The sequence below is a fragment of the Drosophila bipectinata genome, chromosome 3R (assembly GCF_030179905.1).
Source record: "Drosophila bipectinata strain 14024-0381.07 chromosome 3R, DbipHiC1v2, whole genome shotgun sequence".
Taxonomy (NCBI): Eukaryota; Metazoa; Arthropoda; class Insecta; order Diptera; family Drosophilidae; genus Drosophila; species Drosophila bipectinata.
The window spans coordinates 10,241,501-10,262,994 of record NC_091739.1 but is presented as its reverse complement, the minus strand read 5'-3'; the positions used below and the strand labels follow the sequence as shown (position 1 = coordinate 10,262,994).

Sequence of the window (21,494 nt, the reverse complement as noted above, 5' to 3'; positions counted from 1 at the left end):
TCTGGGTGTTTAACTACTAAATACATGCTTATTTTGGTTTGTTTCGTTAATGCCTTTTAATCTGCCGAACAACGCGAGCATTAATGCATCTCGCTCGAGGATGCTGACTTCTATAGTTATCTGTGTTCTCATATGCATATATATATATATATATATATGTATATATATATATTTGAATATATATTTATATGTAGTTATTTAATTTAGTAAAGTAATTTATATAATTTCTCGTTTTTACTTTAAATGTTTCTGCTTTCTTTCGTTTAAAATAAATTTTATGCTAAAATTTAATTGTATATTTTGTTTTTTGTTTTTGTTTTTGTTTTTCCTTGTTCGATCTTACATCGTACCGCTGTCCGCTGTCTGGTGTCTGGTGTCTGCTGTGCTGTCATCGTCTGTTCTGCCAATGCAATCCTAACATCTTTCGTTGGTGTGATTTTCTGTTTTGTTTATTGTTTGCTGCGTGTTTGCTCTGTGTTTACGTGTGTACTAATTTATAATTGATGTCGTCGACATGCTCGATGTCTGCTAACTATGACAGACGCGCGCGCTTTTGTGCTTGTGGCCCCTCGGAGTCTTCATCCTCCTCGTAGTCGTCCTCACCAGAATCGCTTTCGTAGTCCACCAGACCCTAAAATATAAAGATATATACATCAAATTCTCTAGAATTAGTCTACTCTCTTTACCTTTTTGGCCGTCGCCTTGTCTGATTCGCTACTCGCTGCATCTGTGCTGTTGGTGTCCCGATCGGCGCTGTCCTGGCTGTTGGCATCTTCGCCGGCCGACAACTGGGCGTCGACTGCATCGCTATCTGGACTGGAAACAGACGATCCCGCTGACGGGATGGGGGATGAGGTGGTAGCCGCCGCTGCCGTAACGGATGCTGCCATTGCGGTAGCGATTGTTGAAAGAAACTGTGAGGCAGCCACCGCTGCCACCGTCGCAGAATCGCAGAGAGATGCCGAGGGGCCGGGTGGTGATGACGAGGATGACGAGGAAGAGGATGAGGACGACGACGCGGACGTTGACGCCTCTAGCGATGAGGATGACGACGATGGCGAGACGTTCGCTGCCGTCGATTGTACCAGATCGAGGTCTTGACTTTGCGGCGCCTCCACACCTCCAAGCTGCTGTTGCAGTTCCGCGATTTCAGGCTGAGTCTGTTGCTGGAATGAGTGCTGCTGCTGCTGTTGTTGTTGTTGCTGGTGATGCTGCAACGCAATGTTGGCAGCGGCAGCCAGATGTACCGCCGCTTGAGTTTGGTCATCGGCGATACTCGCTTCGGGGCTACTGCTGCCACTGGCCACGGGAGCTCCTGACGAGGCGGATGTGGACGTTGATGTTGCACTAGCATTCAGGTTTCCCAGAAGACCACTGTGAGGCGAGGTTCCGTGTGGTGGTGAGGATTTCTGCTGCTGGTTTTGTGTTTGCGGGCCATTCTTTTCACTGACGGCTGCAATTAAAACAAAATTATATAAATTTTATTAAAAACAAATTCATAATCTTAAAAATATTAATAATTCTTACATTTAATGACGTTGTTGTAGGTGTCGATCTCCTCGGTGAAGTCGTCCTCTTCGTTAAACCACATCTCCTCCTCCTCCTCCATTTGCCGCTGGTCTCGACGAAACCGGCCACCGCTGCGGATGATGGGCGGGCCACTTTAAAATAATGCATCCATGTATGGATTTTGGAGGAAAATTTGCACCAAGGCAGTTTCTTACCCGTCCGTTCGGTTCTCCATCTTGTCGCGGTCCTTGAGCCGGTCCTGGTACTGATCGTAACGGTTCTTCAAGTACTTGAATGTCTGCACATATTCGATTTCATCAAATATCTTGCTAAAGTTCTCCACGAAGTAGACGCACAAGGTGCGTATGTCCTCGAGTTTTATAAACTCAAAAAGCTCCAGAATGGCCGACTCCAGCAAGTTGTAGCGGCCGTTGTTGCGAATGAAGGCGTCCACCACAGGCGCAAAAAGATTGCACTTGACAATGTGTCTATAAGTTACAGATAGGTTATGAAACATCAAAATACAATATCTCTATAGTTATCTCACCTATTGTAGAACTCGTCTTTGAGAGCAATAATCTTGCGTAGCAGCCGTAGGGCGCCGAGGACAAGGAACGTGTGTGTGCTCTTCATCAGCACTAGAATTCGCTTGAGGAGATCCTTTTGCAGTAAAAAGTTCTTAATGTGGTAGCTGTGGTGCTCCACGCAGAACGACAATATGTCTAAAACAATGCCCAGCAACTGGGCCGTCTGGTAGTCCTCGTTCTGCGGACGATCGCCCATCGTATTGAGCATCAGAGGAGCTGCAAGATCCAAAATCAATAATCTAAAAGGCTGGAAAGTACCAATGATGATCTTACCCACTAACGTCTGGACACTGTACTTGTAGAAGAAGTTGAGGAAGTCACCCTTTTCGGTGAGCATGTTCTCTGGCTCCAGCAGGATCTTAACAATGCCCATCAATTGCACGGCAATGCCCAGTTCGGGCTCAGAGTCGTTTAGCATTTGTTCGATGGCAATGTTTAGCAGCATGCGCTCCTGGAAATATTATTAAGATTATGAGATATAGCCACCGACTGGCAGACTTGCAGATCTTACCCCCTCTGGCCTGTTGGCCTGGTTCAGCGTGTAGTTGCGAACCACCAGCGGGGAGAACTCGACAATAGCTGTCAGGATGTCGATGGAGGCCGATTTTGTCTTCTTGTCGTTCATTACAAGCGTGAGTTCAAGCGCCTGCAGGATGCCCAGGCAGGTCAGCGTTTTGTAGAACGAGTCCTTGCCTTGGGGCTGCAGGTTTTGTGCAAAGTTGCAGAACTCCTTCAGAAAGAGGACTGTGTCGCGGCGCTTAGCATCTCCAGTGGCGGGATCCGTTAGAACAGCAAAAACATCAAGCAGGAAACGCTCGTCATCTTGGATCATTGTCACAATCTCCACCTTGTTGAAGAATATAAAGCTGGACAATGTGTTCAGCATGTGGTCCTCGACGAAGACCGACGGCGTGGGCAGGATGATGTCTTGGATGTACTGCACCCGGAACGTTTGGTGTATCTTTGCAAGCAGGTCCTGGTTACGGATCGGCACCGCCTCGCGGAACTTGGCCCATTGTTTCAAATACTGGCGGTGCTTCTTCGGCTGGGCCACGCTCGGATCGTACTCCAGACATCCCACCACATCAAAAATGGTGTCATCCGCAAACATGATCTCGAACAAAGCGTTCTTGTTCAGCAAAAATATGTTCTTGAAGATCTCGAACAGATGGTGCAGTCCCTCGATGTTGTCAAGGTCCTCGCACACATGAAACAGGTTCAGCAGTTTCTTGATGTAACTCTCCGACTCGAGGGCCATGGATAGCTTTTCCTTGCGTAGTGGAGTCGAGAGGCAGCTTTGTATCGTCTCCGAAATGTCCTCCAAGCGTGAGAGCTCGCAGGGCGGCAGCTCGATCGGCGGGGCCGTATCTGACATGTCCTCAAAACGCTCGTCCTCCGACTCTTCCACGATGTCTTGTGTTATTTCTACAGAAGGATCTTTTCCTTGCACCTAGAGTAGCATTTGATTACCCGTATTATAGTGTGTATATCGTAAAAATAGTTTAAAATTTGTACAAATAAAACACTTACCTGACATATCTTCTCCCAAATCTCGTCACAACCCGCCTTTTCCTGAAAACTCAAAGCCAAATCGAAATTATCGCCCTCAGACCACACAATCAGGGTATCTTGCTGTTTCTGGTAGGCGGTATCCGGCTGGATCTTGCTCTCCAACAGAAGAGATCCATCGGCTTCGGCGCGTACCAACAGGGAGATGCCTAAAAACGAAATATTAACTTAGATCTGATGCTTAAATTAATGGTTTAAATGGATAACCAACCTTTCAATCTGTCCACATAGTTGGAGGAGACGTGGCCTGTGCCACGATCGTCCCATTGCCTTTCCGCATTTAGCGCGTACAACTTGACGCGTCGGCGGGTGTCGGTCGTCATGTTGCCAGTAGTCCCCCTTAGTCAACTATTTGCAAAGGATCCTTGATAGACTTTGGGATCTAGGTTAACGTCGTTGTGTGAACGTGACAGTGCTGGTGGCTTGGAACCGGTTCAACTAGGCAATATGCTCTAGGCTAGGGCTATGCTACTTGGCTAATTTAAATAAGGATCTTGAATTTAGAATTCAAAGGATTCGACTAATCTCTATGCTTGACTTGTACATCCATTTTAAGCTGCTACTCAAGCGCCGGGTGGGGTCTAAGGGGGGTTAAAAAAGGTCACACCGGATAACACTGTAAAAAAAATAAATAATAAAAATTATTTAAATCTCTAAAATATTAAAAGTTTTTCGAATTTTTGTGAAAATGTGAAAGCTGCTCTCGTGTGTGTGTGCCAGTGTGAGAGAGCGGGAGAAAAGCGTGAGAGTAATGTCCATTTGGTCAGAGATGCCAAAAAATGGCATGGCCCGGTCTGTTTACAAACATTAAACGTATTCGTTGGATCTTTGGTGTGTGAGGGTCTCATATTCAGTGCCGCGCTTTCGCCTCAAATACAGTGGGTGGCAACATATATATACATACATATACATTTTCTAAGCAAACCTAGCACTTTAATAATCCTGTAATTTATACATTATTAAATTTAGAGTAAATAATTGTATTTAAGTAAATAGTTTACTGAGTTTATTACTCAGCCTTGTCATTGAGACATCGTTGCAGCGGTGAGTGCGAACACGCGCGCGAAGAAAACAAACACCAGAGAGAGAGAGAGAGAGAGTGCCGCACGGCAGAGTGGGCTAGAAGCGCCAATGTGGGAGTGGAAGTGGAATACTCGGAAAGGCGATGGGCAAATCAATGGGCAAGTGTGTAAAATAATGTGTGAGTAAACAGAAGGTAGGAAAACCAACGGAACGAATAGCTACGTCATCGTTGAAGAGCGCGCCGCATAGAAAATGATACGTCACGCCAGATCGACACTGAAACTGGCGAATTGGCGCCTGCAGCACCCCCAATTCCAACCCACCACAAGGCTCGACTAATAATAAGCTCCACAGTGATTACGAATGGCGATCTGTGATACTTCAGTAAAGCACCATAGGCCAATATAGCACTGATAACAGTCGAATGAGAATGAGAGCAAGCTGACAAGCATGGATGACTAGATTCCACAGTAGTAGACTAGTAGTAGTACACCTAAGAATCGTACCAAAACAAACGCAGCAATTCAAAACAAAACGTCGCGAGCAGTTTACGCAATCAGCTGCGAAGAAAAAAAAACACGCAAACATGCCAATGCTTTTTCCGCCTAGCGCCACAACCACAGCCACAGAGAGGTACAGATTTCGATTACTATTAATATTTATTAATAAACAACAGGCCCAGCTAAATGGCAGCCCAAGTGCCAAAAAGAAAAATTCCCAAATTGCCGGCACAGCCTGGAATGGACGTTGATAAATGCCGCAAGTGTAATGACAACTCTGAAGCACATTTTTCGCACCCGGCAACAATACGCTTTCATTAGTTCGAAGATACAGATACGGTTTGAAGATTAAGATAGTTGCACTTGTTAATCAATCAGTCCAGTCTCAGTCTAAAAGAAATTGCCAACGTGGATGCTATGGGGATTAAAATAAGCATTGTTTAAAACATATCTTAGTTTAAGAACCATCTTCTTTCTTATCCTAATTGAAAGACTTGCACAGATACACACAATTGACCTATCCATTTTAGAAATTTACAACCTACACCTTGGCTTTCGAGCCCCATTCGACGGTAGTGCCTTTATTTTGACCGCTACTGTAACTGTGGATACTCACTCCTCTTGTTCTTTCCTGGCACGAAAGCTGCAAGTGTCCGCGATGGCGTGAAAAAAGGAGCGAGCGAAAAGCGAAATATGGCAAAGGGTAAAGACAAAAAAAACGAAGGATGCAGGACGACTCCATTGGGGGGGAAAAGCGGTCAAAATTCGACTGAGTCGCGCGCCTCTTCCTGTTTCCTTTGACCCTTGCTTTCTTTCAACGTTCACAATGGTGGGCAAAGGTACAAAGGGGAGCAGAGCAGGAGCAGCAGGAGTCTGACGATTACGAACGCGTCGTATCTTGTTTTGCATGCATGACAATGTGTGCAGAATACGCGCGCTCACACACACATTCGAGTTCTGAGGTGTGTGCATGTATGCACCTTTTTTGGGGTGGTATTGGGACATGCAAGTCGGAACAAGGAAGAGCAGCGTTTTAAAATTTTGCATTTAAAATACTCTCCGGTCCGATTGCAATGTCAGCTTATTTCCTTTATTTGATTTGATTTAGTTTTTAAAACAGTTTTTATATTTTCATACGCGATACACACAAAACTCTCTCTCCCACACACACGCACACACAGACGTACATACGGGCACACCGTCTAGCAAGTACATCGCTTTTTGGGCCGTCTCTTTTGCGGTTCATTCAATAAAATTATTGCGAATAGCAGGCGCAAAACAGAATCGCAGAAATTGCAGCGTATATCGCGTGGAAGAAGAAGAGGAGTGTGGTAAAGAAAAATGCCGTCTCTCCACCACACCCCCACTGCCCCAAGCACTCACACAACTCATTATTTATAAACGCATTTTGTTTTGATTTTCTTTATGTATACCACATTATTCCGATATTCGCAACGAATTTTGCATTTAATTGAAACGCACACAAAACGCTGGGAAAGGAAAACAGAAAACAGACGATGCCAAACTCACCTCGCTGCCCCGAGAATCTCAACACACTACACACATCCGAGGAGAGCCGAAACTCAACTCAACTCTCGGAGACGTTTGCGTTGTTGCATAAAGTGCGATAGTGATAAAAGAGGAACAGCCAAGCTTCTCAGGAGTGACAATGCACCTGAAATCTGCTCCACAATGCTAATTCCGTATCCTGACCAAGCTGGATATCTGCAGTTTCCGACCCCACAAGGCCGCAAATCATCCGGAGTACGTGAGAGAAAAACACACTCACACACTCGCATGCAAACACAGAAGCCGCAATGCTGACTGACGGGTACCAACCAAAAAGTTAAACACTCAACTCACGCTGTAATTCCTTGTTTGTTTCCGCGTCGTGTGATGTTTTAGTTTATATACAATTTACGCTTGCGCATATTTGTTTTGATCACGCGCTAAATAAAATATACTCCCGGACAATTAAAATTTTACAATTTTCCGCGGACCGACGCTCGAGCGTTGGTGTTGGCGAGTAAAAAATGTAATTTGGTGTGACCAGCCGATGTCTGGGCATCCATTTTTATTTTTAATCGTTGTTTTTGTTGTAACTATCGATATGTTGTATCGATATTTTGAAGAAAGACTTGTATTAAAAAAAAAAATTAATTTTGATTATTTATTTTTAAGCAGCAAATTAAACAAGATCCGCTAGTATACTGATAAGTTGCTTCAACAATGTTACGGAGCGTTTCCGAGTTAAAAAAGGGGAATTGTGACAAAGGATTAACAGATGGATCAAATTTTTTCTTGAGCGCGAATTATAATCAACAGGAAGTGTTGGAAATCTTTCAGACTCTAGGAAATAAGAAAAAATTCTAAAAATGAAGAAAAATCAATTTAAAACGAATAATAAGTTTATTAGTCCCTACTTTAGCTTTTGCGATTTGACGCACTCCTCCTAGGGTCACATTAATTTGTACATAACGTTTGTTTATATTTAATGGAGTCGCAAGTAACGATCCACAGATACTACAGCCGGCAAGCAAAATATGCCGGCTCTACAGATCCGGACTTGGAACTTCTAATCCAGCGCTGTGGTGGAGATGTGGTGCGCATGGAATTGATAAATCGACAGCATGGTGTCCAGTTACGGAGGCAGCTACGGCGTTTGCTTCTGCTCATCTTCTTATCAATAGCATACTTCGTTGGTGTTTGTGGTTTTGAAAGCAGGTCTCTCGGAATACTGCAGCCCCGGATACTTTATCCCTTGTTGACCTGCGTATCCGTGTCAATATTAATGCTCCGTTCCTTGTTGAACTTGGTGCAGACGGAGCGTTTATTTTATAGTTGGGACATGGCGCTGCAAACCGAAACTGTGCGATCGTTCGGTAGAGAGGAGGTTCTTTGCGTTGAAAGGGGGAACATCCAAGACATGGTTCTAAACGAAGTCATTGAAGATGTAAGAATTGTACAATGTTATCTTTTCTAACTTGTAACTCATTTTATATTTTCTTAGTTGGATGTAAAATACATGTTGATTTTGCGAACCAAAGGTAGTATTTTTAAGCGTCGGCCCATTATTCCTATATTCGACGTAAGTTTTTGCGTTCAAATTGAAATTATACAACGAATAATAGGGATTATATTTTTCAGTGCCAGTCTCCATCGTTTGAATGCCTGCAACATGTTTATAAGACTCTCCACGGTTACTGGTTGAACAATACGAAGACTGATTGAGAAAACTCCTACAGCATCGACAAGCCATCCATGGTAGCCTTGTAAACCTCCTCCAATGTACTTAGCTGTTTAACAAGTCATTAAAGATTAACACTGCCAATACATATTTAATGAGGAAACATACTTGGTGCATGGGTGTATATTCCTGGGGTGGAAGCATGGGGGGTTTTTGGGGCACATTCAATTTCACAGCTTCTATATTAAATTCTCCATCAACCTTAACAAATGCAAATAATTTTTATATTTCTTACATATTATTAGAGGTTTTTCTTACCAAATTATTCATTTGAGTTGAAAATGTCTGCTTTATAATCTTGGTATACAAGTTGATGTAAATATCCCTATTTGCGTTTAGTTGGAGTTGCAGTTGCCGCAAATCCTCCAATTGCGATACCGTTAAATCTGTTAGTATAAAATACGCATTTAATATATAATTAAATATAATTTTTCGTTGTCCCGCTCACCTTCCATAGCGTCTATTTTTGTTTTGAAGTTGGCCAGTGTTGCACAACATTCCCATACATGCGTTGATTACAGTAAATATTGGCTAACTGACATTTCTTATTTATATAATTAGTTACTCGAAAAAGTTCTTTAAAAACAATTATTTTACTAACAAAGAAATTATTTTACTCAAATCATAAACATTTTTATGTTTATCCCCTAAGCCAGGGCTATCTGTATCGGCTTTTTGCCAGTGCTATAAAACCTCAAAACTCCTGCCCTGCCCGCCTGACGTAATTTGGCAGAAACGACGTATTTTTGTTTATTTGCTGCCCCACCCCCGGGATACCATCTCCGCCAGTCCTCAATGTCCACTTCGGGCTAAAGAAACCTATAGCCACCTTAAGATACATTGGATATCCTTCCATTCAAAACTGAGATGTGAATCATCTGTTGCTGAGCATCAAACACTGAGCATAATTATCAAAAGTGAGTTTCGTCAGCGGAGCAGCTCCAAATACAGTCACTCCGTCAAGGACCCCCACATTGTATACGGTCGTGGAGCAGCTGTATCCGCCACTGGTTGCCATTTAAGCACTAATCAGCCAATCCGTTAAACATTTACAGTTCCTGCTTTGCGAAAATTCAAAAATGAACCGATCGGAACCGATTCCCATTCGACGGGACCGCTCCTTCGACAGCGTGCTCAACCGCCTGCTGCGGATGCGCTCCCAGAACCACGAGTCATTCCGCGCGGCCATGTACAACTTCCTCATCGCTGCCGGCGTGGGTGCATTTGTAGCCGTCTGCTTCATACTGGGGCCCTTTGTGCGACCCCTGTTGTGGGCTTTCCTTATGGGAGCCGTTCTCTTCCCATTCAAAAGAAGTCTGGCGGAGAGTGTAAACAATTGGTTCCAGCGTCTCGAGGAACGCGATTCTAACGTCCTGGTCTCCATCTGCCTTTCCCCCCTGGAGGCCACAGAGCACTGTGGTCGGCTGTTGATTGGATGGCTCTGTGAACACTGGCAACTGCTGCTCGCCGGATGCGGAGTGGCGGGCTGTGTCAAACTGCTCGTCCTCTATGCTCCCAAAGGGTTTTTGATGGCGCTGTGGCACTGGATAACATTTTCGCACGGATTGTTCGTCCAGATTATTGGATTCCTGAATGTTTACGTGGTGCGTATATTGTGGTTTTAATTAAACGACTATTAATGTTTTGTTTTTACAGCTTATTTCTCTGGTGATTATATACTTAAGTTGTGTCCACTTTTTCTGGAAGCCGGAGAACAGCGCTCACTTTGTCGTTGCTGGTCAAACCATGTGGATAGCCATAGCTGGCTATTTGAGCAGTTTCCTGGGCGCCCTTCAGGTACCCGTTTTCCTGCTGGTCATGGCATATGTTACAGCCTCAACGGCATACCACCTGCAAACAAGAGAGGATGCTGGGACATTTTTGCACCGTTTGCAGAAGCTATTCGATAAGAACGATTTTGAGCGTTCACTGAGCAACTTTAGCATTTGCGGCAAACACGGCGGCGAACCCCTCAGTCCTGGGATTCAATCAGATGTGGAGGACATCTCGCTGAGCGACACCATCGACTCTACGGATACTTTTGGTGCGAAACCGGAAACTGAATCTGAAAGCCATCAAAGCGAAACCTTCTTCAAGCTTTTGTTCTACGCCTGTTTGGGAACATTCCTTTATCGTAATGTTTGGATGTTTCTACTGGCAGCCATACCAGTATTCCTACATCTCATCTATACGGTGGGAGAGTATACTGGAATCACCCGTTTCGTGTACAGCAAGATTAACGAACTTTATCTGGCGTTGAGGGTGAGTTCATAAAGAGATCATAACGTAAAGTTCTTTAATATAATACCTTATATTTCATAAAGGCGTGGGCCATTGAACACCACTCCGCAGTGCTTCCACTATGCCTCCCAGGAGTTTTGGAACTAAACTACAAGATCAATACGATCGTACGCGATTCTCTAAAGTCGTCTGTGGAGTCGGTCACCTCTATTTTGATGATAATTCTTATGCTGCTCATTATCGTGTTCCTGAGCGTGTTCTTTTGTGTGAACATTTACTCGGAGACGATCGAAGTGGCCTACCTTGGCAAGGATCTAATTAACAAGACGATCACAGATCGGCCTGAGCTAATTGATATCTTGCCCGCCAACATGCAGGCGTCCATTGATGATGCGCTGGATAATGCGCACCATTATGGTCGCCGAAAGATCGAGACGTACATTGATGACTGGCTGGCGGATGCTGACAAAGTGCATGCCACCAAATTGAAGGAGCAAATTCTTGACGTCTGGGACAGACTCATCCAATATTGGATAGATTTCAACAAGGCGGGAACTTCGTACGGCCCGAGAGTTCCAACAGATGCGCTTAAGAGCACCTTTGGCGAAATTGTCGATAACCCAGGTATGTCCCTTCAGAGTACACCTTTGCTATTTGGTTTTTCGTTTGTCTCGCCCTACTAATTATCTTTTTGAGTTATATATGTGGGGCTTTCTTCAAGTGGTTGGCTTCATGCACCTTTCATCCTGTAACTATCGTTTGCGTCTACGAAATAACCCATTCTTTGTTGCATCTGCTAACCAATGGCCGTTTATTTAACCAAGGACATTTTAAAGAGCTAGTTTTAGTGGCAAAACAGGGCATCATTGGATGGGCGCAGAGCAACACCCAGACAATTCTCGAGGTAGCAGAATCCCTGTGGCACATCATCCGAACGAATCTATCCATGATTATGGGCGTTACGGGCGAGATTCTCTCGTTGGTGCTGTCCGGTGGACAGGCGTGTATTGAATTCATTCTAGATATGGTGAGTTTAAATAAAGAACTATATTTATCGGAAGTTAATACTACTATTTTCTTAGATTGTCTTCTTTACGGCCCTTTTCTATCTACTCTCAAGTAGTAAAGAAAAGTATGCTCCACTGCAGATCACCAAATATCTTGGGTATTCCAGCTCGGGCATCAAAATCGCTGATGCTCTGGAAAACTCCATCACCGTGGTGCTAGTCTCTATGTTCAAGTGCGCTACATTTACTGGACTATTTACATGGCTGGTGCATACGGTTTTCGGAGCAAGGATTGTATTCCTGCCCTCGGCTTTGGCAGCCATGCTAGCAGCTGCTCCGTTCCTAGGGAGCTATTGGTGTGCAGTTCCTGCCTTTTTGGAGCTCTGGCTGGCACAGGATCGATTCTATGCAGGACTCATATTGTTTCTGCTGCAATTTTTCGTGCCATCCTCGTTTGAGACTGCAATCTATGCCGATCTGAAAGGGTGAGAGATCTCAGAGCTATCTTTTTGTATAAAATTAATTATTAAATATATTTTCTAGGGGAGGCCATCCATATTTGAATGGTCTTGCAATTGCTGGCGGCATGTACTGGATCGGCTGGCAGGGTGCCATTTTCGGACCTCTGATGCTGTGCTTCTTCATTGGTCTCTTCGAGGTGGCCACCTTGGCCATGCGAAGCCATCAGGAACCCAGGTAACATAGGCTTAGGCAATCAATGTTGATGAATTTATTTGATTTGCATGCAAAGTATGAATTTTGTCAAACTTGTGCAGCCCAGGGATTGACGTGAGTGTTTCTGCTTTCGTTGGCTTGCTTTTTGGACTTTATTCCTGTGTGATCTTATTCCATAAATTAATTAATTAATGTGTTGCAGGCCCAGTTCCGAAGAGGATACGCGGACCACGTGAGTTAGCATGGAACAGCAACTACGAATTTCCTTTTAATACTCGAACTGCAAACTAACCTTCATAAGCTGTGCGGCCAAATACCTGACAATCAAATTGAGATTGGCCGCATTTATAATCTAGTGTTAGGATAAAGTTTCCTATCAGTTTTTAAATTTTGCTGTTAATTATTCTTTTGATTTGCCTCTTTCTTTATTATTTTACTAAAATTTTTAAGTATTAAAAAACTCCGTCAGTACAGCCAGAGCTACCAACATCTCAACCTATCTTAATAGTTATAAATGCAATATGTACCTCGAATTAGAAGCTGCTGGTCATTTTGAAAGCGATTTAGAGAGCTAACTAATGATTTCTTAATGTAACTTTGTAAATGTGTGATTTGTTTTAATTAGTATAACAAAATATGTTGCAAAATATACTAAATACTAACTGTATCCGCGATGCTTTTGGATTTCAATCTTAATATTATTCTAGCTCTATTATCCAAAGGGTCAACGACACCACAGATGCTCGAGAAAAACCAGTAAAATCGAACGAAAGTCTACGAACTCTGGCGGAGGGGGGAAAACCTGTTGAACTGAAAATTGTCACCAAAACGAAAACGTTTCACCTACTAAATGCCAAAGATAACTTGAAATAAAACAAGATATATATGTTGTCGATATATATATAACAGATAAATTATATTTTTGTAGTGCATTTATGTCAGCTTTAAGAAAATATTGGCCAACTAACAAAAACTACTAATAATGTGTAATGCTACAGTAATGAACATTTAATTGGATATTTTAATGGATTTTTAACTGTCTTCAAAGTTAGTTAGTGTACTGATTTTTAAAGGTAAACTCCGGGTGCCTTTCCACTCTAAAAGAAAATAAAATTTTTTTTTAATAATTTCCCAATGAAAAATAAAATTTAACTCACCCGTGGAAGAAAGCGAAATCGCAAACGCGGAAGTCTTTATCCAAGCTACTCAACTTGGCCACCTCCTCGGCCGTCAGTTTAAAGTCAAAGATATCGAGGTTTTGCTTAAGCCGGGTGGGGTTAGTGCTCTTGGGAATGGCAGATACACCGGTGTCAACGATCCATCGGAGCAGAACCTGGGCTGGTGTTTTTCCATGGGCCGTGGCGATTTCTTTCACTTCCGGAACTTCCATCAGATTGGGCACCTCTCTGACTATGCCGGCACCAGCGTTGAAGTTGGCTATTCCCCTGGATCCCAGTGGGGAATATGCGGTGACGGTAATATTCTCCGCCTTGCAAAAGTCCACCAGATCACGCTGCTGGAGGTAGATGTGGTGTTCGATCTGGTTGTTGGCCGGACGAATCTTGCAGTTTTTCAGCAATCGGGCCACCTGATCCTTGCTGAAGTTGGAAACGCCAATGGACTTGGTCAAACCCTTTTCCACAAGGGCTTCCATTGCGGCCCAGGTGGCAGCATGATTGGTGGTAACATCGACCTCCATTAGGCCATCTTTATCTAGCTTGAAGCTACCATCTTCGTTGATGTTGATGGTGAAGGGGGTGTGGATAAGATAAAGGTCCACATAGTCCAGTTGAAGATCAGACAGCGATTTCGTTATCGTCGGCTCCACCTCATGGGGTCGGTTCGCTGTGGGTGGAAGTTGTATTTGAATACATTATGTTGGCACCGATTAATCATATTACTCATGAAGTTCTACCAAAAAAATAATTGATGGTGTTTTTTTTACGTATTATTTTTAGTTTTATAAAAAAATACAATGATAAGGTATTTATTTTTTGCAAGATATTGTGAAATTCAAACAGGTATATTTTTAGAAAGGTTTAGAATATTCTAAGAGCCCGCGAGATCGAGTCTTGATATCTATATGATTGACAGTTTATTAGATTATTTTTTTTTTCTAATAATACATACTCTTTAAAGAGTTTATTACTTACAAACTGGGGGCACCTTTGTTACGATAAAGAGGTCCTCGCGCTTAACCTTTCCAGAGTCCAGCCAACGCTTGAGGACGCGCCCAATAGCCGCTTCATTCCGGTAGACTGGCGCCGTGTCTATGTGGCGATAACCCGCCTCCAGGGCGGCGTCAATAGCGGTTTCAATTTCCTCATCAGATGCCTTAAGGGGTTTGTTATGAAATTGCGGTTAGTGGTTGGATTTTCCAGATAGATAAAAGTAACATTGTATCTATACTATGGTTAGTATCTCCCTCCACCCATGTTTTATGTGCATGATTTTTATTCTATTCTGCCCTGTTTAGAGCCAGTGAAAGTCAGACCCACTAGCCCAGCTAGTATACATGAATGGAATGTTATTGTTTGTTTTTTTGAAAACCGGTCTTGCACTCAAAACACAGATTCTGCTGATTGCATTGGAACTTTCAAGAGATTTAAATGACGTGTCAGCTCTTTTGGCGAGGTCGTGCATTAGTTAAAACAATAATCATCCATTCATTACTATCATATTAGTAGAAGTCTTAAATTCTTAAATCTTAAATTGCAGTGATTTATTTTGTGTAATTACCTGCCAGGTGCCGATGCCAATAATGGGCATCTTTTCGCCATTGTTGAACGTCAAGAACTTGCTGTCAGCCATTTCTTTTAATAAAAACTTGAAGATTCTTAAAAATAGATTTATAGAAGCAGAGACACAACTTGTTGCTTCGACGTTTCGTCTTCAAATAAAACAATTCTCCCCCAGTCTGCCTTTGCCGGTCTGAAAAGACTACCCCAAGGGTCGAGATTATTTCGATTTCACATCGCGGTCTCACTGATAACAACCATTATTGTCAAGCTTTAAAAACTATAATAAACTTTTTTAAATTTATTAAAAAAGAAGATGCACATTTAAATTATAGTAGACCTCTATAACCATGTAATTATGATCAGGTCTCAAGTTTAAAAATAAATAATAAGAATAAAAAAACTGGATTCTCCTTGGCCACAACATACAATTTTGATGGTTTCATTATAATAATTTTAAATCAATTTATCTACTTAGAGCTATAACAATTTTTTAATCCAAAAAGTAACAACCATTATCAAAAATATAAGTTTTTTAGCTGTACAGCCCTAAATTATTCCAGTAGTATACTAAAGTTACTAAATTTAAAGCTAGTGTGTTCTGTGATATCGGTGAATACACATTTGTCGATTCTACTCGTGGGACTCCCGGTGTGCTTTAGCCAGAGACGCCTGTAGAGAAGTGAATACATATATTTATGGAAACTATGCCAAATATTGTATTACTTACATGGACTCAAAGGAATGCAAATATCCTTCAATCTCACCTTTTACAGTGTTTTGTGAGGTATTCATGCACCAGCCCCGCACCGACAACTTCTGGGCTCTTCGCAAAGTATACTAGTGAATAATTAAGTCAAAAATTCTTCGGAAATTAAAACTTCGGAATTAAAAATTAAAAATGTAACTTACCATACGAAAGGAAACACCTAAAGAGCAAACTATATGTTAGTGGGATTTATAACGAAAATATGACTAATATTGGATATACCTTGTACTATGCCGAACACCTCAAACCCACAGCTGTAGACAGGTCCTGTTTTGGCAGACTGTTCTTCCACCTCCGAGACAGCATTGTGTTCAATCGGATCCGTTGGTAAATTAACATGTCCTCTTTCCGCACTTTTTTTTCCAACCTTTTTATCTGTCTGGGTCCCGGTCGACTTCATCACCATGATAAAATTTTGAAATTTTGAATATTCTGATATTTTTTGCAATATTGAACTGTCAAAAACGATGGATCCGTGTGTGGTGAGGGCTGCCTACTTTGGCCCATTTTATTCCCACACTGATACATTTAATCTATTTAAAGATTATTTTAATAATATTTACCCGACTTACGCATACACCTAATTAAATATAAAAGACCCATTTCATATTTATTTTAAAAACAGTGTTTAGCGGTATTTATAAAATTTCGATTATTTATTATCGGTATTCAATAACTTGAACTAGTTCCAACTTCTCTTGAACAAAACAAAAACATTTGAAAAATTAAGAGCTGTCAACTTATTTATTTTTTGTAAAAATATTACAAATAAAAGTACGTTTAGTCTGAAAATTTATTATGAAAAATTTTAGGAATTATTATACAAATAATAGTATTAAATCGTGATCCTTTAGTTTTATTCTTTAGGTTTTTTTTTTAATTTATAAAAGCCCAAGTTGGCAGCCGCGGTTACTCTCCGGAAAATCAGACGGAAGTCAAATTTTGTTTTCAACAAAAAGCGAAATCAATTTTGAGCTCTTCTTGGAGAGTCTAAAATATTTATTCACATAATTTATACAATATTGTATATATTTCTCATCGAAGACAACATACAAAGCAGCATATGTGAAAGAAGCGATCAGAAAACAACCAACAGATGACCGATCGCTTGCACTTTCCTTTTTAGAACGAGAAAATCTATATTATTACGGATTTGCGTCGTGAAAATCGACAACAAAGAAAACAATTGTGCCCCTAAAGGGATAATATAGAAGCATAGAAAGATATAATTAAAATGCATACTCTGTTTGCGCTTCTTAAGAACAAGTTGAGCGACGTCCACCCCTTGCACAACGTAGACCTAAATAAGGATGTGGCCTATTTGAAGGATGTGGTCACAAAGGAGCTGCAGCTGGATTTCGAAGCCAATGAACTGGGTGAGTGAGCCTTTACAGCGTAAGCCATTCCCCTTTGTTCTAATTTTGCCAAGTCATCTTCTGCATACTTTCAGAGATAATTCATTACGGAAAAGTGCTCGAGGATGCAGATACCATAGGCAAGTCTGTGAAGCCTAACGCCGTGATCCACTGCTTTAAAAAGACCAAGCGGTATTCGCCCTATGTGCCGCCGCCTGCTTCCGAGATAAACACAAAGCACATTCAGGAGCTCTTCTCGCTGACGTCGCACTTGCAGATTAGTGTCACCTCGCGGTTCAACATCTTGCAAAAGATTCTTGCTGAATACCCAGAGTTCAGGCGTAACCTAGGCGCCCAGGCCCTGATCCGGGACTCGGTTCTATTTAACATGCTGCACGAGCCGGAGGTGGTTCAGAATCTAGTACGGGACTATCCGCTCATCTGCGAGGCCGCTCCTTTCATTGTCGACACCATTCGCAAGGAGCTAGCAAGGAACAGCTCGGCCACGCAGTGTAAGCTTCCAAATTTGTTTAATTTTCCATAAATTGTATTATTTTGTACCATTTGCAGTTCAAGAACAAGCTGCATCGGAGTCCACCACTTCATCGGAGGAAGAAAACTCATTGGGCGCTGGAAGCAGCAGCAGTGGTGGAAGCAGCAGTACCGCTGTCACCGCCAACATTCGTCAGATCAGCCGTCAGCAGTTAGCGAACGCTCTGGCTAATGTCACCTCGTTCAACTCGCTGTCGAACATTGCCCAGCGAAATGCGGATGAGGCGCTGCAGGAAGGTAGTGGTTCATCTAGTGCTGCGCCAGCAACTGCGCCTGCTTCTGCTCCAAGCGGCTCCAGCGGAGCTAGCGGCAGCGGTGGAGTATCTTCTGAGCTGTTTCGCAATGGATTAGACCGGCTTTTCCAATCATTGGCTCAACAACAGCCACCCAGTGGAGCCAGTCAAGTGGAGAGCATGGATGTGGAACCCGGAAACACACCATCCACAGAAACTTCAGCTACGGGGGATGTGCATGATGAAGACGCTGATGGTGACGACAGTGATGTTTTGCCGCGCTGCTATCGCCGTCATCGTTTTACCGAGCAGCTCAGAACCATGGCAGCCATGGGTTTCATTAATCACACCCAGAACGTGAACTATCTGACCCTAGCCGATGGAAATGTGGAGCATGCCATAAACTTACTAATGCTGGGAATGAACTGAGACCAGAGACTATTTTATAAACTTATATTTATTCTGCTGCTGCTGCGTCTGAGGATTCTGAATTATTCAACTCCCAAGTTAAGCAAAGAATATCTCTGATAAATTGTAATACTTAAAATACACTTAGGGGATTCAATTTCTGAAGCTACTTGGGGTGATGATTGGATTTGGGTGGTGGATAATGTGCGGGGGTAAAAGCGGGACAATCAAAAGATTTGTCCTTAATTTAACTAGTTGATTAGATAGTCCAACGCCTTGTCCTTGTTATTGTCGAACTTGAGTAGCGCCGCTGAGATTTTCGATTCATCAAAGCCCAGGTCCATCAGCTCGCCCAGTGGAATGAGGTGTTCGATTATCTGCAAGAGAAACTCCATCCTATTAAGGGGTTATATACAGTTGTGATATATGAAAAAATCGATTTTTTTTTTATTGCATATTCTTTAAGTATATTCTATTGGGAATACTCTCACAAAAATTCATAACGATCGGAGCATTGGAACAGAAGCTGTAGCTATTTATAGCGCACTATCTGCATATAAAACTTGAACAAACTTGAAACTTTAAACGCGATTATCTCAGAATCTTTTTTTTGGGAAATTGCTTTTGCGGTGGACACGATTACTAAAAAACTACTAATCCGATCAACACCAAATTTTGACCACTTATTTATTATGATATTAGCTAGGCCGTGAACGAGGGATTTTCAATTTTTTTGAAAACTCCTTTTTTAAAGCACAAAAAACGAAAATCTTATACGTTGAAAAAGTACATTTTTTGTTAAAAACGTCGCCATTTTTTTTTTAATCAAAATTTTTAAAAATCCCTCGTTCATGGACTAGACAATACAATATACTAACTAAACTTTTTTCAATTTTGGATTTCGGATGAACCGTTTTCGAGAAATCATGTCCACCGCAAGACACCATCGAAAACAGATGATTCGGGAATTCGGCTATAACATTTTTGTTATGTAATATTTTATTATGAAAAAATTTAATTAAGTACCCAGAAACATGTACTAAACAACGTGGGTAAAACATTTTTCATAAATATTTTCTATGGTGTCAAAAAAAAATCGATAAAAATCCATATTTTTGCGCGGTACAACTGTATATAACCCCTTAATGGTATTCATATTAGGATTTCCCCAATATACCTTTACCTTTTTATCGTCAATTCCGCAGAGGTTAACCACCTTGGCCACACGTTCTAGGGGGAATCCCATGCTGCTGATGCGTTGCGCTAACTTTTGAGCAGGTCCAGCCAACTCCCGAAAGGAGTTTCTGTCCACCGCCTCTTCTTTCTTTGGTTGCTGCTGATGTTGCTCCTCATTCTGGCTGTGCAAGCGAGTGCGGCGCTTCTCTGCCAGCTGAAGCTCGGTTTTCAGTTCACGCAGGATGTCGGGCACACTTCGTGATTTGGTGGCCACCTCGTCCTCTGCCTGACTGAGCGCCGTAACAGAGGAAGGCGCTGGAGGCGTCATCGTGTGATCTGGAGTGCCAAACCCATTGACATAGTAGTTGTTCGGTTGCTGGTAAGATTGCTGTTGCGGGGAGTAAAAGGGCTGATGGCTGTAGCCCTGAACATGATAGACCTGCGAAAATATATTCATTAATACAGGAATAGTTGGGAATAACACATTATAATCCAAATATTGAAAAACAATAAAGTTGCCATCGACGTTTTTATTGCACATAGTTTAAATATCCAAATTAAATTAACATAAAAGCATAATTGAAAATGTAGTACCCGAAGAAGCCCCTTTAATGGAACATTTCAAGTCTCCGAAACCCATTACGATTAGTGGCCCACCTGGAAGTGCTCCGGTTGATACAGTTGTTGTTGGGAAACGCTGTACATGGGCGTTGGGTAAGAGGTGGTGGCTGGAATGTGGCTGGGCTCAGTGCTGGCCGCATCGTCATCACAGTGAACTTGGAAATTGACGCTGTCGAGCGTCGCTTTGGTCTCCGCCAGAGTCGTCATCGTGGGCTCCATAGGAGGTGGTTTATCCTGGGTGGGCTCCCTTTCTTCCTCGTCTTTCTCGTCCTTATTATCCCGCTCCTGAGCCGCTTCAACTTGCTCCTTTCTTGCCGCCAACTGTGTTTGGTGAAGCACCTGGGCCAGAATGTCCAGATCGTTGATAGTCTTCATTTCGATGTTGTCGAAGGGCGTCGAGTTCATGCTGTATTCGAAGTCCGCATAGTTTAACGAGCTATTACGCTTGTGGAGCGTCTGTGGACTAGCCACTGGAGTGGTGCTTAAGATGGTGGGCTGCAAAATGTTATGGAAATCGCATACACTTATTGACTTTGGTTCGTGCGAGTCGCGTGACTCAGGCAGCTGGTCAGCCCCCTTTTGTTCCCCTCTCTGGCTCTGCTTTTCGTTTGCCTCCTCTTTCTGTTTCTCCTCTTCCTCTTCCCCCGATGACAAATCATCTGCACTGGGGTAGTCCACTGCCCCCAGCATCTCCTTTTGTTTGGCTTCGATCTCTCGCTGGTGCTGCTCCCTGCGTCGCTCCTGGCGTCTGGATCGCTCCTCCTTTTGTTGCCTCCTTAGCTGTCGCCAGCGTTGGCCTTGAGCCATGACGGCCCGCTCCAGGTGGAAGTCATACTGGAAATCAGGGTGCTCCGTGTAGAAATCTTCGCGGAACTGGCCCAAACGGTTGAGGGTTGCCTGGGGCAGGTGGTAGACGGCGGGTGGGGGTTTGTAGCGCTCCACTATCTTGACTGGGACATCGTCCATGTTACGCTAGCGCATTCACCGCAAATTTAGTTAATTAAGTGGCCCAAGTAGCGTACTACGCGTTTTTCTTTTTTTCTCTTTTGTCAATGCGGAGAGGAGTGAGATAAATGGAGAAAAAGAAAAACTGAACAAAACAAAAGGTTATCGAACTGGAACTTGTTTATCGAACTGGAACGAAATTTATTTTGTCCTAATAAATATACGTTTTATTGAAAAGAAAAATTGAACAAAAATTAAACAAATTTAATTGGTTATTTTTCGTTGCTTTTTTTGAAAGAAAAGAGACAAAAAACTAATATTTTAAGAAATTGTTATCGA

The 21,494-nt window shown here is 42.5% G+C and overlaps 8 protein-coding genes across 15 annotated transcripts; 3 read left to right on the top strand and 5 right to left on the bottom strand.

Moving 5' to 3' along the window:
• Positions 1-273: 273 nt before the first annotated feature.
• flfl (serine/threonine-protein phosphatase 4 regulatory subunit 3 flfl) lies at positions 274-7,232 on the bottom strand. Of its 2 annotated transcripts, none has more exons than XM_017248094.3 (10): positions 7,052-7,232; positions 3,877-4,281; positions 3,627-3,814; positions 2,608-3,546; positions 2,370-2,547; positions 2,057-2,312; positions 1,725-1,997; positions 1,528-1,661; positions 687-1,453; positions 274-631 (listed from the first exon to the last, which is right to left on the bottom strand). In XM_017248094.3, exons 2-10 carry the CDS (start codon positions 3,986-3,988, stop codon positions 533-535), a joined length of 2,946 nt encoding a protein of 981 aa, XP_017103583.2. In that variant the 5' UTR covers positions 3,989-4,281; positions 7,052-7,232; the 3' UTR covers positions 274-532. The 2 variants fall into 2 exon arrangements, with proteins under 2 accessions (XP_017103583.2, XP_017103584.2); XM_017248095.3 differs by having other exon boundaries at positions 1,528-1,640.
• Positions 7,233-7,470: 238 nt separating this feature from the next.
• Positions 7,471-8,525, top strand: PIG-H (Phosphatidylinositol glycan anchor biosynthesis class H). The gene is made up of 3 exons (XM_070282273.1): positions 7,471-8,141; positions 8,199-8,276; positions 8,336-8,525. Exons 1-3 carry the CDS (start codon positions 7,683-7,685, stop codon positions 8,417-8,419), a joined length of 621 nt encoding a protein of 206 aa, XP_070138374.1. The 5' UTR covers positions 7,471-7,682; the 3' UTR covers positions 8,420-8,525.
• Positions 8,343-9,110, bottom strand: Kmn2 (kinetochore Mis12-Ndc80 network component 2). The gene is made up of 4 exons (XM_070282276.1): positions 8,884-9,110; positions 8,694-8,821; positions 8,544-8,636; positions 8,343-8,484 (listed from the first exon to the last, which is right to left on the bottom strand). Exons 1-4 carry the CDS (start codon positions 8,888-8,890, stop codon positions 8,428-8,430), a joined length of 285 nt encoding a protein of 94 aa, XP_070138377.1. The 5' UTR covers positions 8,891-9,110; the 3' UTR covers positions 8,343-8,427.
• A 20-nt stretch (positions 9,111-9,130) lies between these two features.
• LOC108121008 (transmembrane protein 245) lies at positions 9,131-13,743 on the top strand. Of its 6 annotated transcripts, XM_070282266.1 has the most exons (9): positions 9,131-9,352; positions 9,491-10,039; positions 10,092-10,697; positions 10,760-11,300; positions 11,513-11,703; positions 11,759-12,168; positions 12,227-12,379; positions 12,561-12,590; positions 13,066-13,743. In XM_070282266.1, exons 2-9 carry the CDS (start codon positions 9,515-9,517, stop codon positions 13,229-13,231), a joined length of 2,622 nt encoding a protein of 873 aa, XP_070138367.1. In that variant the 5' UTR covers positions 9,131-9,352; positions 9,491-9,514; the 3' UTR covers positions 13,232-13,743. The 6 variants fall into 6 exon arrangements, 4 of the variants coding, with proteins under 4 accessions (XP_070138367.1, XP_043068037.1, XP_043068036.1 ...); XR_011443466.1 differs by lacking the exon at positions 13,066-13,743 and having other exon boundaries at positions 9,133-9,352; positions 11,501-11,703; positions 12,227-12,472; positions 12,561-13,025; XR_011443467.1 differs by lacking the exon at positions 13,066-13,743 and having other exon boundaries at positions 9,134-9,352; positions 11,525-11,703; positions 12,227-12,472; positions 12,561-13,025.
• LOC108121011 (1,5-anhydro-D-fructose reductase) lies at positions 13,253-15,262 on the bottom strand. The gene is made up of 4 exons (XM_017234907.3): positions 15,098-15,262; positions 14,512-14,692; positions 13,516-14,203; positions 13,253-13,455 (listed from the first exon to the last, which is right to left on the bottom strand). Exons 1-4 carry the CDS (start codon positions 15,167-15,169, stop codon positions 13,407-13,409), a joined length of 990 nt encoding a protein of 329 aa, XP_017090396.2. The 5' UTR covers positions 15,170-15,262; the 3' UTR covers positions 13,253-13,406.
• Positions 15,263-15,384: 122 nt separating this feature from the next.
• On the bottom strand, positions 15,385-16,369 carry LOC138926801 (acylphosphatase-2). 2 transcript variants are annotated; one of them, XM_070282274.1, is made up of 4 exons: positions 16,088-16,358; positions 16,009-16,025; positions 15,827-15,936; positions 15,385-15,768 (listed from the first exon to the last, which is right to left on the bottom strand). In XM_070282274.1, exons 1-4 carry the CDS (start codon positions 16,269-16,271, stop codon positions 15,651-15,653), a joined length of 429 nt encoding a protein of 142 aa, XP_070138375.1. In that variant the 5' UTR covers positions 16,272-16,358; the 3' UTR covers positions 15,385-15,650. The 2 variants fall into 2 exon arrangements, with proteins under 2 accessions (XP_070138375.1, XP_070138376.1); XM_070282275.1 differs by lacking the exon at positions 15,385-15,768 and having other exon boundaries at positions 15,826-15,961; positions 16,088-16,369.
• A 376-nt stretch (positions 16,370-16,745) lies between these two features.
• Positions 16,746-18,570, top strand: LOC108121010 (ubiquitin-like protein 7). The gene is made up of 3 exons (XM_017234906.3): positions 16,746-17,241; positions 17,316-17,732; positions 17,791-18,570. The coding sequence occupies exons 1-3, from the start codon at positions 17,100-17,102 to the stop codon at positions 18,432-18,434; spliced, it is 1,203 nt and encodes a 400-aa protein (XP_017090395.2). The 5' UTR covers positions 16,746-17,099; the 3' UTR covers positions 18,435-18,570.
• On the bottom strand, positions 18,445-21,318 carry LOC108121007 (ubiquitin-associated protein 1). The gene is made up of 3 exons (XM_043211892.2): positions 20,247-21,318; positions 19,597-20,028; positions 18,445-18,790 (listed from the first exon to the last, which is right to left on the bottom strand). Exons 1-3 carry the CDS (start codon positions 21,174-21,176, stop codon positions 18,665-18,667), a joined length of 1,488 nt encoding a protein of 495 aa, XP_043067827.1. The 5' UTR covers positions 21,177-21,318; the 3' UTR covers positions 18,445-18,664.
• Positions 21,319-21,494: the final 176 nt, after the last annotated feature.